General features: G+C 36.5%; 1 protein-coding gene across 1 annotated transcript; it reads left to right on the top strand.

Moving 5' to 3' along the window:
- The first annotated feature begins 178 nt into the window (after positions 1-178).
- On the top strand, positions 179-17,796 carry LOC128673493 (uncharacterized protein). Its single transcript, XM_053751367.2, has 15 exons — positions 179-347; positions 416-789; positions 1,297-1,403; positions 1,548-1,679; positions 3,737-3,951; positions 4,798-4,869; positions 5,146-5,205; positions 5,966-6,163; positions 6,472-6,516; positions 6,673-6,801; positions 8,687-8,897; positions 11,479-11,629; positions 12,069-12,190; positions 12,840-13,029; positions 13,511-17,796. The coding sequence occupies exons 1-15, from the start codon at positions 276-278 to the stop codon at positions 13,590-13,592; spliced, it is 2,160 nt and encodes a 719-aa protein (XP_053607342.1). The 5' UTR covers positions 179-275; the 3' UTR covers positions 13,593-17,796.
- Positions 17,797-17,868: the final 72 nt, after the last annotated feature.

Raw genomic sequence — 17,868 nt, 5'->3', positions numbered from 1 at the left:
CTAACGTAGGATTATTTTCGTTCGGAAAAAAAGAAAACAAGTACGTAGGTATGCCCCAATGTCAATATTTTTATGTCAAAGAAGAGCACTAAGGGTTTCGAATTCGGATTCCTGATTAGGATTCCGCGTTCGGTGTGCGGTCTCGCTAAACATAGCTCGGCTGCTGATTTGTTTGTGCTGACTGCTGTACTTTTACGTCAAAACATCACATCAGAAGTGACGTTTACAGATTTTCATGTTGGTGATATAAATTTGCGAAAAATTCGCCACGCAGTATGGGAGATGCATCAGCTTCTGAAACGGAATCCCCCAAACCTAGCCCACAACACAATGATCTTCCAACAGCGGTAAGATTTATTCTTTTTACCATATTCTTGCGTTTTTTGGTCCGAACTGACTCTTCCCTTATCAACAGGACCGGCGCCCATTTGGCGGCCTGGAATTTCAAGTTTCCGAAGTAGTTGGACGGCTGGAAGCTGGGGTCAATGCCCAAGAGACGCCGGAAGATGAGAAGAAGCGAGAGCATCGCAAAATCAGTGCCGGTTTCTTCGAGCCGGAAGAGACAGCAATGGACGAAATTTTGAAGGTTTTGGAGGAATTGGTAGTGAAGACTGATCCTAATTGTGAAAGTATGGAGCCGCCGTTGCTGCCGACGGACGCAACGACCCGTGCGGCCATACTATCACATAGTATTTCGGCTTTGTTTGGACGCCTCGAGAGATCCCATGCCGCCCGTTTGGGCGCGCATATTGCTACCGAAACTACGCGCTGGATGGCCCACATGTTCAGGTATTTTATAGCATATTGTGTTATGAAACTCATAAATGCTGTGTCCAATCTTTTATGGTTGTTTGTTATCAGTTGCCTTGAATTCTAATTGAGTCTGGATAAGATTACTAGCTTGTATTGTAGTAAAATGTAGTGTTGTAAAATGGTGAAAGATCATTACTTACTAGGTGCCTAATAGATAGGCTTTTAAGGAATTTTGAGATAAAATATAGCCTATAGCAATCTTGGATAGTGTATGTTTCTAATGGTGAAATAATTTTTGAAATAGGTTCGGTAGTTTTCGGAGATTACCCTCCTCAAACTCACAAAGTCACACACGCTTACCTCTTCATAATAATGGTATAGATGATTTACTTAGAACCTCTTTACCTTAGAACCATATAAATGTGAAATCAAACAATTGTTTATCAATTGTGTCTTGATTCTGCAATTTACTAGAAAGATAATTTATTGGTCATAAATTTTTATCTATTTGAAAGATTTTAATATATATTTCCTTTATTTTAGATTAGTAAATTACAATGCATATTACCATCAAGAGCAGCTGGAGGGACTTGTGCGAGTCACACGGATGTTACTGCATCACAGATACCCTCATTACTTAGAAGATGGTGGTGAGTTTTATGCATCATTCATATGTAGCCACATGAATGATGATGTACTGTAAGGAAAAACTAACTAACTAAAAAACCTTTGATTTTAGTGGGTCTATTTTAAAATAACCTCTTTATATATTAAATTTTTTATTGTTATTTCAGCATTGGCATTACTAAATCGGTTGCCTTGCATATACAGCTGTGTTGCGAGCCCCCTTGGTGTAGTTCAACATCTATGTAGGCAGCTCGGACTGCCATTGGCTTGTGTGAAACCTGTGCCAGTACACTCATCAGGTGAAACATTTATACTATACCTCTACATACTAATATTGTAAATGTGAAAGTCTGTCGTGTCTGTCCCTCTTTCACTGCTAAACTGCTGGGCCGATTTTGAATATAAAGCTCCTGTGGGCAGATAGTTTGTTGTCAATATTTTTTCTTCCTTGTCGTTCCGAAATGCCAGGAGATTTTAGCTTGTGAGAAATTGCCATTTGATATAAAAATTTACGTGAAAAGGTCTGCCTTTGAAGGTCTAATTTGTGAATAAATTATTTGAATTTGAATTCTTCGTAATTGTACAAATGCTAAATTTAGAATTTAATACAGGTGAAGCTGCTGGTAAGCCCGTTGTTATGCATAAGTAATATGTCAAACTGTACCGTCGTTTGGTTTCTGATCTATAATGACGGGAGCACCACTCCATATCTTACTAGGGGATCAAGGGTGAGGGGATCAGTGGCAACATCAACATTCTCACAGAAACCCCCCTTTGGGAATGCTATTGTTGTCACTGTCAAGGTTTTTTATCGTAGTCGTCGTCGGGTGGCCAGTTCTAAAATTACCAAACCTCCAATATCAAAAGTATCGTTTACGCGCAGGGATAAGCGAGAAATACATATTTATTGGAATTTGCTCAACACATTCTTACAAGATCAGCATCATTGTTTGTTTCCAAGAGATATGCTTTGTCAAAGCTATGTCTGCTGCAATTATATCTCAACGGTTTACAAATACCAAATGCTTGAGATGTCATGTTAAATGCCATGTTTTCATTAATGGCAATTTTTTTAGATGAATTTGTGTAGAATTCATAAAAACGATAAAGCATATTTTATACTAAAGTATGTTTGACGACCTTGATGGCGCAGTGGTAAAGTGCTTGCCTCTGAACCGAGAGGTCCCGGGTTCGATTCCCGGTCTGGTCATGATGGAAAATGATCTTTTTCTGATTGGCCCGGGTCTTGGATGTTTATCTATATATGTATTTGTTATAAAATATAATATCGTTGAGTTAGTATCCCATAACACAAGTCTCGAACTTACTTTGGGGCTAGCTCAATCTGTGTGATTTGTCCCGTATATATTTATTATTTATTTATTTATTATCGCGCTTTACAAAATTTGACATTGACAGAGTGAGACGAAACATACTCTGCATGCTTACGGTACCTTATTTATTTGTAATGGATAGCATGCTCCTATTTATATTTGCATACATATATTCGGTAAAACATGTAGGTTTAATTTATTTTAACATCAATTTGTATATTTGTACACATGTTTTTGGCAAATAAATTATTTCTTTCTTTCTATTAATAACAGGGACAGACTTTAAACTAAAATCAATACATTTTGCTACATTATAATCACTTCATATCGCAAATAATGAAACTCGTTCTAGATTTTTCATGCATGAAATTGCTATACAATACTCGGCTAACAATATTTCAACATTAATCGTATATAGAATTTTATTATCTTTGGTAATTTTTTACTCTGAAGTAAACATAATTGTTTTAATTTCATAGCTCTTAATTATGTATTGCAATACACACAATCACACACGTAAATCATTATTGTCTTTTCAAGTTTTTTTTTTTTACTATTACTCATGTCAATATGGCCGGTTTTTGCGTGAAATTTTATCTGTTTTTATTGTGATTTTATCTACACTTTTAAACTAATAGTATAAAGAGGACATATGTGTTTGTAGGGTACCTTTACCTTTACTTTTACAAAATTCTTTCAACAGTAGAACACTACATGGGAGGCTTTTTATTCCAATGCTAGGTTCTAGGATGGTTTCAGGCCCGTCCCAGCTTGAAACCATAACAAATTATACCCTTACACCTTCCACGGCAATCACTCTATCTATTGTTCAATACCTTACAAAAATCCTTCCGGTAGTTTTTGAGCTTATCGCGTTCATGCAGATAGACAAATATATGCGACAGGGGAAGCATCTTTCTTCTTTTTATAATATGTAGGATTGGAAACGCAGCTAATTTTAATTAATTTTGTGCAGTAAATAAATTCGTTAGTTACAAAAACTCTTAATATTTTTATGTTAGGTCGCGGTATGGACATAGAAGCTCTAGAAAGGATATGCGATGAGGACTCGGCCGCGAATCGCATTCCACTTCTGGTGTTGGGCGAGGTCGGCGCGCCGCCGCTGGGCTGGGGCTCCCCGGTCGCGGCGCTCGCGCAGATCTGCCTCAAGCGGAACCTGCACCTGCACCTGAGTGGCCATGCGTTGGCGCTGCCACCTGTTATGGCCAGGGACGAGGTTAGTGCTGCGGGGAAGTTTGTTGCGACGCTTCTTCGACTTCGCTTTGAAAGTCGGCAATAGACTTAGTTTTAAGTTTAAATACATTTTTGAAGTCAATAAGTGATTGTCTTCCTATTTTCAATGATTTTGAATTTGAGTGCCGTCAACTCTGGTGGCGTGTGGTCCCGCCCTAGAATCCCTAATCTCACATTGATGTCGTACGAGGCGACTAAGGAATGCATAACCTAGGTAACTAATAGCATTCTTACAAGCCTGCCTTCGTCCGCTTTGGCAACTAAACTTACGTAACCAGTTAGTAACTAGTTGTGAAAGAACAAAATTTTAAGGTTATTTTTGTCACAGCTCCGTACGCGATCTGCAATGTACGAGGTTGAGAGAGATACAGATACAGTGTCACATCTTCATCCCTTACGGGGTAGACAGAGCCAAGAGTTGCGAAACCCGAAGTCCACGTTTATCAGTATGGTGGGCTGATTGGTGGAATTGAGGTTAAATATTGATTGCATGGTTGTTAACCCACGGTCAATGAGAAAAATCTACAGTATACAGCGTATTAGTAAAGACTATAACTTTTTTTCATGGTTTGTCGACCTCGGTGGCGCAGTGGTAAAGTGCTTGCCTCTGAACCGTGAGGTCCCGGGTTCGATCCCTGGTCGGGTCCTGATGGAAAATGATCTTTTTCTGATTGGCCCGGGTCTTGGATGTTTATCTATATATGTATTTGTTATAAAATACAGTATCGTTGAGTTAGTATCCCATAACACAAGTCTCGAACTTACTTTGGGGCTAGCTCAATCTGTGTAATCTCACAGATGTCCTAATATATTTATTTATTTATTTCAGACATTCAATTTAGCAGATTCGTTGACGCTAACGCCTGGACCATGGTTTGGTGTTCCAGGATTACCTACTGTTGTATCCTTTTAGAATAATTAAAACAAAAGCACATTGTCTATTGTTATATGTATACTAGAAACTTGGTCATATTCAAATTAACATTTATTTTTGCAAATCGCTGTGTATCCAGCTTTATCTTGTACCCAAGCTCAGTGCTTAGTGTGGCCCGTTGAGTGTTGTCAATTTCACAAAGTACCTAGTACAGAAATGTTAAAACCAAATTATATCGAAAGCAATTACTTCTGTCCTAGTTTTATTTTATATGTTTTGATTTCCTCAACATGTTTTAAACAGACATTTTTCAAAATACCAGAACCAATCACAGCTAATGACCAATCGAAAGGCGTGAGTGCTGTAAGTATACGGTTAAAAACGTAGAAAGAGAAAATTATAGACGTATCTTTCTTTTTGCTCTTATAAGAAAGAGAAACGTGTATTAGAAATACACGAGAAGAACGGGATAGGTCACACTAGATAAAAGCTTTTACAAGTTGTTCCGATGTTTGATGTTTTTCTGTAGTCATATCTAGTTATATTTCACTTCTGCTCGTCTTATAGAGTTGACATTTTCCATGACGCTTCAGTTTCTATGACAATTTAATAATATGTTAACAAAAAAACTTAAAATCGGTACAGCCGTTTGTCTTCTAGGATGCCACAGACTGTCTGTCTGTGGTCAGGAGTTAAATAATCATGACCCGATATTGCATCGGCAACTCGACATTGGGCATCGGCAACTCCTCGATGGTTTACTGTACCGATTTTCTTGCATTCAACAAGTGACAAAATATCACATTTTGTCACTTGTTGAATGCAACAAAATATCTCTAAAAGCATGCGTCTCACACATATGTGATACACACAGCACCATCTACTGTTTTATTGCAAAGTATTTTTATTTGCATTCAGTGCCACTTCGCTTAAGATAGAATACGGGTTTTTCGCAAATGATGTTTCCCCCGCGAACAATAGTTTCTCTATGATGAAAGGTATGTTCCTATGTTCTTCTCCATACTCTTAATTATACATATGTGGACGCATGTCTAATATACTACTAATAATCAAACGAAACAGAAATGTTATTTTGAGCAAAATATCTGTAATGTTTGGGCAGGTGGGTAGCAGCAGCAGAGAAGGCGCCCTGGCGGCGCTGGCGGGGCTGGCGGGCGGCGGCGGCCGGCTGCCCGCGCTGCCGCTGTGGACGTGCGTGCGCTCCGCCGGCGCACGCGCGCTCTCGCAGCGCCTCATTGCTGCGTTCAGGTCCGCGAGGGCTGTTTATACTGTGGTGTCCAACATGCAGCTTAGGTTACTGGTGAGTGTAGTGTTTTTCTCGTGGTTTCTCACCCGTTTCTCGTTATTGGGTCGTTTTCTGTCTCTATTGCGCCTATTTTCTCGCCCTGTCTTTTAATGCATGTTGTCTATGTAACATTTATTTGTTCACTCAGCCCTCGTATTAACAGAATCGCTTTTATAAAGAAAAGAACAGCTCAAGCCGACTTTGGTCGGTTTAAATATTTATTAGTGTATGTATACACATTTTTTCACTCTGTCCCTTGTTGTTCAACTTTATTATCTCGCTCAACATAACCATCCCATTTAATTGAAATGTGTCTGTTTCAGAGCGAACGACCGGGAGGCGATGAGCCCCTTACTGTAGATATAGTGGTGAGATATTTAAACTTTATAAACTCATTAGTTCTTCATTGTCGGTTAGACGAAAGAAATTTAGGTTTATTTTGATTAATTATGATTGGTTGATTGATATAATATTTTCGTAACGGCTTGATTGGCAATTTGATATAATACAGATATGTTTTACAGGAAGCAATAAGCCACGCGTCAGCCTGCGTAGCATTCCAGTTCGCGCCTCCTGGAACCGAGAAACCACCACCGTACTACGATAAACTTAACTCGTGGTTGGGACAAGTGCTGCAAAGAGAGGCTGATATGGTGAGAAATATATAAGACCTATATATGTTACATTACATAATTTCTAAATAAATGATTTTTGATTTGATAACGTCGATCAAATAAAAAGTCATTTATTTAGAAATTAGGCCTTCACAGGCACTTTTCACGTCATATTCTAAATTAAATGACATTTACCAAAGCTACAAACTACTAGCATTTAGAAATAGAAGTTAAGAGTCAAAAAATGTGTTTCATAAATGTTAGGTAGGGCTAACCTGGCCAATCAAATCGGACGGATTTATTTAGCTGTTAGTTTATCTGTCAAATTACGATATGATATTTTATCAGAAATTGGTGAAACCGGCCCTTAAAGTTGTAGATCAATGTGCATGTTTGTTAGAGTTAACTGGTTGGATAAATAACCATCTATGGCCGGTATAACACTTCATCCAATGTCACTGATATTTCTTAAATTATAATTGATACAATGAGAAATATTTGAGAAACATTCACAAAAAAATAAATGCGAGAGAGAAAAAGCAATCTAATCACATATAAGGATTAAAATGTTATTATAATTTAAAATATATAGAGATAAATAATTGAGAAACATTCACAAAAAAATTAATGACGAGATGAGAGAGAGAGAAAGAAATCCTTGCACAGGTGAGCATAGAAAAGTGCGAGATCGAAGTGAAATTAAAAAAAATGTGAAAAATATGAAAATGTTCCTCAAATATTTTAAATTCTCAAATATCTATATAAATAGGTGTGTAGCGGGAGCCAGGTGATTATACTCGACTGCCACAAAGTGAAGTTCCTCCCGCCAGGCTAGGTGTTGCGCCTGGGGAACCGCACGCGACAGACGGTGTCATGTCGGAGGTTGTATATATGCTTCCAATCGAAAACGCACTGTCTGCGCGGTCTAGGCTTGTTAGCTTCTGGTAGTGAGTCGACTGTGGTGCCATCTGTCCGTAGAGTCGTGGATCACTTGTGTGGCTTGTCATTCGTTGCGTTTTTGTCGGCTTTTACATCTGCGGCGTTGTGCATGTGGCGTGGTAGATGCCGCCACATGGGTACACGCGAATTTGTGAGAAAATCCGCGTTTATTATTAACTAGCTGATGCCTGCGTCTTCGTTCGCGTGGCCGAACAATTTTTGGTGAGGAGTCAAAACTATTTGAGAAATTTAATTGTACAGACAAATGTAACGATACCTATACATACAGAAGATGCTAACCAGACTGAAAAAGTATACTTTCCATAGTTTAGCCGAACTATTATAACTCTTCAGGTGTTCCATATCTGCGATTTTTATATCTCAACAGAAAATGTTCATCAGACTGAACAACTTTTGCTAAAGCGTCATTTCAATATTTCCTATAGTTAAGCTGTACCATCGATGTTCTCCGTCAGGTGTTCCAGTTTTCAAAATAATTTATACCCTATATGTTGCCCAGGCTTAATAGCTATATAACAAAAAAAGTTTCACTTTTAAATCCGTCCAGTAGTTCCGAAGATTAGCGCTACAAACAGACAGACATATAGACAGTTTTTTTTAAATTCTTACTCTGTTGCTGTGACTCTATCGCCTAATTTTGTTTTTCAGTAAATTTATTCAATGTACAGGATTTTTTTACTGTTTTATTATATGTATTGAATTTACCAACCACATTGACGAACACGGTGGCGCAGTGGTAAAGTTCTTGCCACTGAACCGAGAGGTCCCGGGTTCGGTCCCCGGTCGGGTCACGATGGAAAATGATCTTTTTCTGATTGGCCCGGGTCTTGGATGTTTATCTATATATGTATATGTTATAAAACATAGTATCGTTGAGTTAGTATCCCATAACACAAGTCTCGAACTTACTATGGGACTAGCTCAATCTGTGTGATCTGTCCTAATATAATGTATTTATTTCCAGATAAGCATAGAAGTGTGCGAGACAGAAGCGCACGGAGTGGTGCTCCGCTACTGCCCGCTGGAGGGCGCGCAGCTGGCGCAAGAGCCGTGGGCGGGCGCGCTGGAGACGCAGCTGCACGTGCTGCGCGCCACTGTGGCGCTGCGGGAGCCCTTCCACTCGGGGCTGCGCGACCGGCCGGCCTTGAGGCTGGTCCATGTTCCCGGGTGGGCAGGTGAGAATCGTCAGCTGGACGAGCTGCGCCGTCCCGTGGGAATTTCGGTATAAAAAGTATTATATGTGTATTATTCCAGGTTATATTCTACCCGTGTATCGAATTTCAAAACGTATTCTTTGTAAACATAATACATATACAAACTTTAAACTAGAATGTACAGTTTGTCAATAGAATAAAGAAAACTAATTTTAAGCGTGCGGGATGCAATTTTATGCACGTGATACATATAAGCCTTCCCCTTGAATCTCTATATATTATAAGAACCCGTATACATACACTCTATATATTATATAAATCTGTTGCGCAATTTTAAAGATCTAAGAGCTAAGCACATAAGCACCTTACTTTTATACTATGTAATAATAATGATGATTCATAATGAAAAGCTTGATGGTTGAGAGCACATTTATATCTCTAAATAAAAATCACAAATCACACGTTGTATGTGTGAAAAACAAGTGCATTAAAATCCATACAAAACAATGATTGATGACGGCCTCGGTCCCGGGTTCGATCCCTGGTCGGGTCACGATGTAAAATAATCTTTTTCTGATTGGCCCGGGTCTTGGATATTTATCTATATATGTTTATTATAAAATATATTATCGTTGAGTTAGTATCCCATAACACAAGTCTCGAACTAACTTTGGGACTAGCTCAATCTGTGTAATTTGTCCTAATATATTTATTTATTACTAGCTTTTCCCCGCGGCTTCGCCCGCGTGAATTTCATAGCAAAATCTCAGTAATTTTTTATCGCGTACTCTGTAAGACTGGTAAACATATATGATTCAAGTTCGCATTTTTTCATTTTTAGTTCAATTCCCTGTTTCCCGCTGCCTGTCTCGTCCCGCAAAGTTGTCCAATCCCGCTTCCTGCTATGTAATCTAGATATCCCGCACCGTTTGCTACATATTGTGCCATCATGTTTTACGTTTTACGTCCCGGTTTTTTATTAACGACAAACGTAAATTAAATATTTTTGTACTTACTATTCCTGTTCCAGCTTTGTATCTTGAAAATTGTATTAAATCTCATACAAACTTTCACCCCCTTTTGAATCGGGTTGAGGGTTAATTTTCAGAAAAATCTGAAACACGTATTCATTAATTAGTTGTAAACAAGCAAAATCCAAATTTTCAAGTCACTAACTTCAACGGTGTAGAACTTTTATATTTACAGTTTTTCACCTCTTTCACCCCCTTCGGAGTAGAATTTCCAAAAATCCTCTCTTAGTGCTCACCTACACTCACCTACATGCCAAATTTCAGCTTGTTCAAATTGTCGCGTCGCCGCGTGCCGTGTTCAACAATATATAAAAGTATCTACCTACTTAAAATAATTCGGCGTGCGTATTTTTTTATTCCATGATATTTCAGAATCTATTAATCCAATTTATGTGCTGTAAAGAACAAAATTTATGTTCGTGAGATTCTCTTGATGATGAAATAATCTCAACACTTTAAATCATAAGGATTAATATGCTTGTGTAATAATAATTGTAAAAATGCACATCTTAATTTACAATATCTTTTTACATATAAAATGCCTTATAGATACCTATTTATAAAAGATAGATAGTATTGTGTCGCGGACATTTTTATGGATCTACTGAAAACCTATATTTTTGTAGTACATTGTGTGTTGTGTTATCAATGGTAGGGCCAGCGCACGAACGTAAAGATTTTCGTTAGCGTTTTTTTTCGGATTATTTTATGAATGTTGATTGATCTGGCAGAATACTAATTTATCTCAAAACAAAAATACCCATAGCAATCTTCATACGCTTCATAATATTAGTACAAATCTTTATAATATTAGTATGGATTTGTGAGAGAGAAACCATAGCGTGATTTAGAGATTTAAAATTTTAGTGGCCATCTAGTGATTTATTTCGGAAAGAAACTATATGTATATATCATTTTGTCTGACCGAAAACATAGCGCGTTTTAAAAGTCTTGGTGGCGCCATCTTATTACCTTTACATTATCTTTATGTTCAAAACTAAAATATAACAAAATTAAATTGAAAATTGATATATATATATATATATATATATATATATATATATATATATATATATATATATATATCACACTTTCATCGATAAAAAAAATTCTTTATATTCTCTTTACACCTTTCTACAAAAATTTAATTAAATTTATTTTTGAAGTAAATCGGCTCCGTGGGTTGTTATTTTAAATTTCCTACAGGACCCATCTCATTTTCCTGATGAAATCTCTATAAGATGTTAACTCGGGATTCCGAGGCATTTTTGATTCATAATTAGTTTTTCAATTATCTTACGGGGATCTGCCCATTTACCGGGATGAAATGTATCTAAGATGTTAACCCGGTATATAAGGTACCTACATACCAAATTTCAGGCAAATCGGTCCAGTAGATTTCGAGTGATGCGCGTTAAGACGGACAGACAGACAGACAAAAATTTCCAAAACTATATTTTCGTCATATCAGTAACTAAGTATATTCCATGAAGAATTTAAAAAATATATCCAATGTACAAATTTGGCCTTTCTTCAATTTTATTATAGGTATTGATGAATGATTGTTCTAGGTCTCGGTGGTGTCCGTTACACACCTCCGGGATGGGAGGACGCCTCGCCCGAGGAGATAAACAATTTGAACAGACAATTAGTGGAGACCCTCAGAGCAACAGACGGGGCATTTTCGTGTGGGGACGGAGAAGACGGAATGGCGTGTGTCAGGTCAGTGGTCTAGTGGTTCAAAGATTCGAAAGGTACATTTATGTAGAAACCTTAGGCTTCTGGCATGATAGGGACCAACACTGTTCAAATGAGTTTCTTTCGGCATTTCTTCTTAGCAGTGGTCGTTCCGAAATGCCAGTAGTTTGTAGCTTGTGAGAAATAACTATATATATAAAAATTGACGAGAAAATGTGCCTGTGAAGGTCTAATTTCTGAATAAATGATTTGAATTTAGGGTATAAATTGTTTGAATAACAGTGAAAAATTCATTGAAATTCGTTGCGTGGTTTGAAAGAAGAACGCTGAGAAACAGGCGTGCAGTATCGATGATCAAACATAATCTCAATTTTAATGTTTAAATTTTGTGTGCGTCGAATAAACTAATAACAAAGTATTTTTTTTTAAATTTTTTTTTGTTGTTTAAATGCTTACCTTACAGATTCGGTATGGTGACGGCCGATACGGACGTAGATGAGCTCCTGGACCTGGTTATGTCTGCTGGCAAGGAGGTCGAAGAGAGCTCTAGGGCTCTGACTAATATGACTGAGGTTCTTAAGAAAGGTAAGAAAAAAGTACCAATTTTTTTTTCTAGAAAACTATTAACTCCGTTTTAAAAAATATATCAATTTTTTTTGCTTTTTTCCTAGAAATAAATTGGAAATTGTGAGGGCAAAGTTACCCATTTGGTCCATTGCTAAATATTTTGCATAAATGGTATTTTCCGACGAAGCGCTTTGCCTTCTGGAACGATATGTCCATACTAAAATACTGATATTATTATGAGAATATTAATATTTCTATTTTTAATTTGCAACGAATTAATTCAATAACCACTGGACCGATTTAAATCAAATTTGGCACAGACCTAGACTTAGACTTTTAGGATAACAGAAGCTACCTTTTTACTATGACCTCGGTGGCGCAGTGGTAAAGTTCTTGCCACTGAACCGAGAGGTCCCGGGTTCGATCCCCGGTCGGGTCATGATGGAAAATGATCTTTTTCTGATTGGCCCGGGTCTTGGGTGTTTATCTATATATGTATTTGTTATAAAATATAGTATCGTCGAGTTAGTATCCCATAACACAAGTCTCGAACTTACTTTGGGGCTAGCTCAATCTGTGTGATTTGTCCTAATATATTTATTTATCTAAGAAATATAATTATTATTAATCGCGGATCTTAATGCTAGTTGACTCGTCGTTTTAATAGGCATCGAAGCGGCGCAAGCGGACATCGAGCGAGAGAACGCTGAACGTCTATGGCAGGAAGGGCTGTTGCGTCGAATGCCAGTAGTTGGTCGAGTGGTGGACTGGTGGTCGCCCGCCAACGTGCCAGTGACCGCTGGACGGCGGCTGCACTTGGCTGTGGGCACCTTGCAGACCACTGATGATGTTATCAGGTGAGAAACATCTCTCTGTCACACATCGGAGAGGTGATTTTATGAGGTGAACACCATCGCTTTCTCACTCACATGTGTGCGGTATTCCTGTTTATACAGCCGACTTTAAAGGCCCAGAGTCCAGGTACGAGAAACATATAGTATGTTGTTTGTGTAAAAGTTCACTGTGTCTCCATACTATCAAAGGATATGTTAGAATAAAAAATACAGTGTGCCAGCTATTTCTCAGACTATAATACATTCAAGGGAGAGAGATAACCTGGAGATTCTTGTCACAGGCGATAGGATAAATCACATGAATATCGAAACAAAAATTATCCTTACTTTTTCTCCTGAGAAACTTGGAGAAATACAAACGGGATAGCAGAAGACTAAGTTTTAGCTTGTATATAAATACATATATTTTTCTAATAGAGTATGTTAGTGTCCATATTTAATTTTAATACTACTAATTTATATTTATTGCTCATTATTTTCCTAGACACGTCCAAGAGAAGAACAAGCAGAAACAAATTGAGTCCGAACCGGCGCGGGCGCACTCCCCCAGCAGAGCGGAGCAGTGACGTCACAATTCTGTATGTACCGTTACCACGGAATTACGAATTGAGGCATAGAAATGTCCAATCTTTTCGTCGGTTCAATTTTTTTTTTACACTGTAAACATAAACATTTTTATAAAATTCATCAAGGCGACCTCTGTCGAGTCTCATGCAAATAAGGCCTTTCTATTTCGTGTATTTCGATTTCTGTGATTATTGCGCTAAGTTTGTTAAATGTACGCGATTCCGATACCATTATTAAATCTAATAATTGTTTTGGATCAATGTTTGATCGGATTTCGGCTCGGCCGTTTATTGGAGTATTCGTTAATGAATTTTAAAAATTAATCAAATTTAACAGAGTACAGAGGTGCGAGAGATTAGCAACAAAAGGAATACAGAGAGTTCTCTCCGATTCCGTTTATCGTCTGCCAACACGCCTCTGCACCCACCGCTCCCACCCGGCTTGGTGACGTTCATTGAAAAGTGAGCTCTAAATCGTCCTCTGTAGACACATATTGCATTGGCATCAAATTAGCAGACAGCTCGCTGTCAGCTCTCGTGTTGTCAATGTAAAGTATGTCTACAGAGCACGATATAAAGCTCACTTTTCAATGAACGTCATCTTGCCGGGTGGGAGCGGTGCGGTAAAAGTGTGTTAAGCTTTTAGTAGCAAATGGACCAATAGCGATGAGGCATATACTGATTTATCACAATAATATGCATTTTATTTTTTGTATTTTTTTAAATTTCATATCAAAGTGTCGCATATATCGATCTAATAATAAATCTCATCAAACATTGGATATTATGAAGTTTTAAAATACACATTAAAATTAAAACTAAAAATTCGAACTTCGCAACAGTTTTAATAATGCCGTCAACAAAGGTCATTGGACTGACAAAGTTTCGTTTTTATTTCAATTAGCAGAATATAAAGGCTAGTTTAAATGAATTCGTAATCAAAATATAATGTTTCTAACAATGTAATATGTAATTTATATATTGAGCAATGCTACATCTTGTTAGACTTTTGTACAAAAAACTGTAGAACAGTGATTTTATTAATAATGCACTGATAAAAAAAAAAAAACCAGAGCGAAGGAAAGCATACATACTCTGCTTAGAGAAGACTGACAAATGTAAGTCATTCACCCTAAACCAATGTACTAACCATAGACCGAGAAAACTAGATAAGTGGCGTCCGTAGCCACATGAGATAGAACTATTTAATTTTACGTCTTATCGGTACAACGCGATAGGCTGGACCTAGTGAAAAAGTACGCGATATAGGACACTTTATCCGATTTCTCGTGTATTTATAGTACGCGTCTCTCATATGAGCGAAATGGAAGAATATGATATAGTTTTCTCTGTCTGTTGTAGCGTATACTAACCAACGTGCGCCAATTTAGTGTCTACCTGGTACATTCTAAATGTGGGTTATAGGAGTATTTGTATAGGTGCATTCGTTTTAATATATTACGTAAGAGAGCGTTGCACTAGTCAACTTTAACGTTAATATTAACTTGCGCACGACAACACAAGGTTCGCCATGTATGTAATGTAGCGTAAGGTTAAAGTTAACGTCAAAGTTGACCGGTGCAACTGACTATATAGAGAATAAAAATAAAAATAAGCTGTATAAAAATTAGCAAATTAGCTTTTTTACTTTGGTTAAGCTATGAATTTCATGTTATGGGAACATAACGGAGGTGACTGATCCGTAATGGCTGGTTTACACAACTAAAATTTGTTTGTTAATCGATGCTAATTTTTAACTGAAATGATAAATGGAATATTTATAAATTTATTGTTTCAGTTAAAATTTGGTTGGCTACTAAATTTACTTGTTTGTCAGTTCATTTGTGAGGCATAGAAAACCCATAGACTTAGAAGAAAAACATTTTTCATTTTATTTTTACTTTATGGGGAAACCCTTAACAAAACCGTATAAAAACTACCAACTTACACCTTCATATGAAAGTAATTTTAATGTCCAAACATGTCATTGATTTTTTATCGGGTAGTTACTTTGCAGCAGGTAGTTACATCAATGATTGTTTCTGTAATAAAGTAGGTTGTAAAAGTAATGTACAGTCAACAGCACATCAAGTTACCCTGCATGAACCTCTATGGCGGCGTAATAGCGGCGAGATTACAATGAATTTGGGAAGGTTGATGTGCAGAGGGCAAAGTGCGGGTTTGCATTTCACTTCTCACCATCGAATCGATTCGAAGTGAGATGCAGCGAACCAATCACATTGCGGTACGGTTGTCGTTGCGTCACGATAGCACACTGTGATTGGTTGGCTGCGTCGGTTGGCTGCGTCTCACTGCGAGTCGACTCGATGGTTAGATGTAAATAGCAAAGTCACACTACGCACACTGTTGTACACGATAGTTTATAGACTGGTCCAGTAGTTGACAGTAGAGTATGTGAATTGCAATAATATTTTCATACTTATATCTAATAACGTCATTTGCCGATAGCTGTTTGATGGTTGCATATTACCTTATACTGTCTATTCCCCGTTTCCGTGGGAGTTTTAATTTTTTTTTTTATAATTTAGGTACCATTTTAGAAGATATTTAATTCGGACATTTTGAAGTAACATGATAAGGGAATTCCTCCAAGTCGATTTTCTAATTTCGTAGTAAAACTTAACGAGCAAGTGAGCGTAAAATCTCAGGGGGTTCCATCATGACATCCACCAAATTTCAGCTTTGGCGTCCAGTAGTTTCGGCTGTGCGTTGTCTGTCGGTAAACTACGCAAGAGTTATATTGATTCTCCAAAGGTCGCTATGAGAGAAAGTGCATATTTATATGAGACAACTGATCTATCGGCAAATAATGGAATTGGATTTAATTTATATTTCAGTATAAGTAGAGTAGATGTTGATTCAGTGGTGTAAGTTTGAATTAAAAAATAAGGCTGTAGCTAGTGTGTAGTAGTGTAATAAGTGCTATTGTAGCCTTTTTTTAAAAATTTAATTTGAAACTTACACCAAAGAATGTAAAACTAATGTTTTACATTTTAGTTTTAATATAAATGTGTAACCAAATAAATGTGACATTATAGTTATTAATTACATGATGAAATCCATTATAATTTCGACCGAAAGGTGATAGTTTTTCAGAATTTTCAAGGAATATATTTAAACCATAAAATTGTGTATAAATTGAATACTTCACAATTGTGCTGTGAAATTTCTACGCGCATTCAGTTTTAATTAGACATTTTATTGTTTGGTCAACAAGAGACTTCATTACATACCAGTATTTTAAGATAAATTGTATGATTCATTATTTTAATATCACAAGTTAATTTGTACACAAAGTAAACTTTAAAGCACACGGTGCGAGTTAATCATATTTTAAGGTATTCTTTAAATAATTTCGTTCTCGGTGACAGGTTCTCGGTTTTCAAAATGTTTTCCTTGTCTTTCATGTTTTATTTTAATGCGGCAATACATCAGTTTCCTAAGAATTCAAATGCTTTTAATTTTTTTTATATAAAGTATTATTTGTCACCTTTAATTTGTCATAAAATTCAACATCTTCAAATGAATTTAAATGTCATGATATTTATTTATAAATATCTCGAATGTATTAAACAATAGATGCCAAGTGCTTATCATCTAGAGTGATTAATGTGTGGTACAAATTTATTTATACATAATTGTATTAAGTTTTTATCATTCATCTTTTCATGACATTAAATGATAAACAAAAGAAGTATAATTGTTAAGTCTGTAGAGTCATCTGTCTTGCAAAGGGTGTTGGTATAAGTTTACATGATTTCCATAAGGAATTATAAGTCGTTTTAGATTTACACTAAGTATGTAATTCTGTCAACACCAATTGATTGAACTATTACTAATATTCTGATTGTAACTGAATTTTTTTTCAATATTTTGTTTGACGCTAATGTTTTGTTAAAATTGTAAATAAAGCCTGGAATTTTGGATTCATAAACTACCCAAGGAAGACTTTTGAGAATGTATAAATGAAATATTTGAATTACGAAGTTCAATCGTTATGGCATAGTAACAGCCCTGTTATTTTATTGCATGTCGTAACATTAGCAAAATTAATTAACTGCAGCATGTATTTAAAATGTAATAATTTTAATTATTTAACTATCACACTAAAACGTAATTGAAATATTATTATAAGTTATTGAATGATTGATTCTAAATAAAGTTATATGATGTTATAAAATAATTGATTTGTTTTATTTCACAATGATTCAATAATAAATATGAAATTAAAAACTTAAGAAACAGTTAACTCTGA

This window comes from Plodia interpunctella, chromosome 11, assembly GCF_027563975.2.
Source record: "Plodia interpunctella isolate USDA-ARS_2022_Savannah chromosome 11, ilPloInte3.2, whole genome shotgun sequence".
NCBI classification, from domain to species: domain Eukaryota; kingdom Metazoa; phylum Arthropoda; class Insecta; order Lepidoptera; family Pyralidae; genus Plodia; species Plodia interpunctella.
Note: the sequence above shows the minus strand (reverse complement) of the source record. Positions and strands in the feature narration are given on the sequence as shown.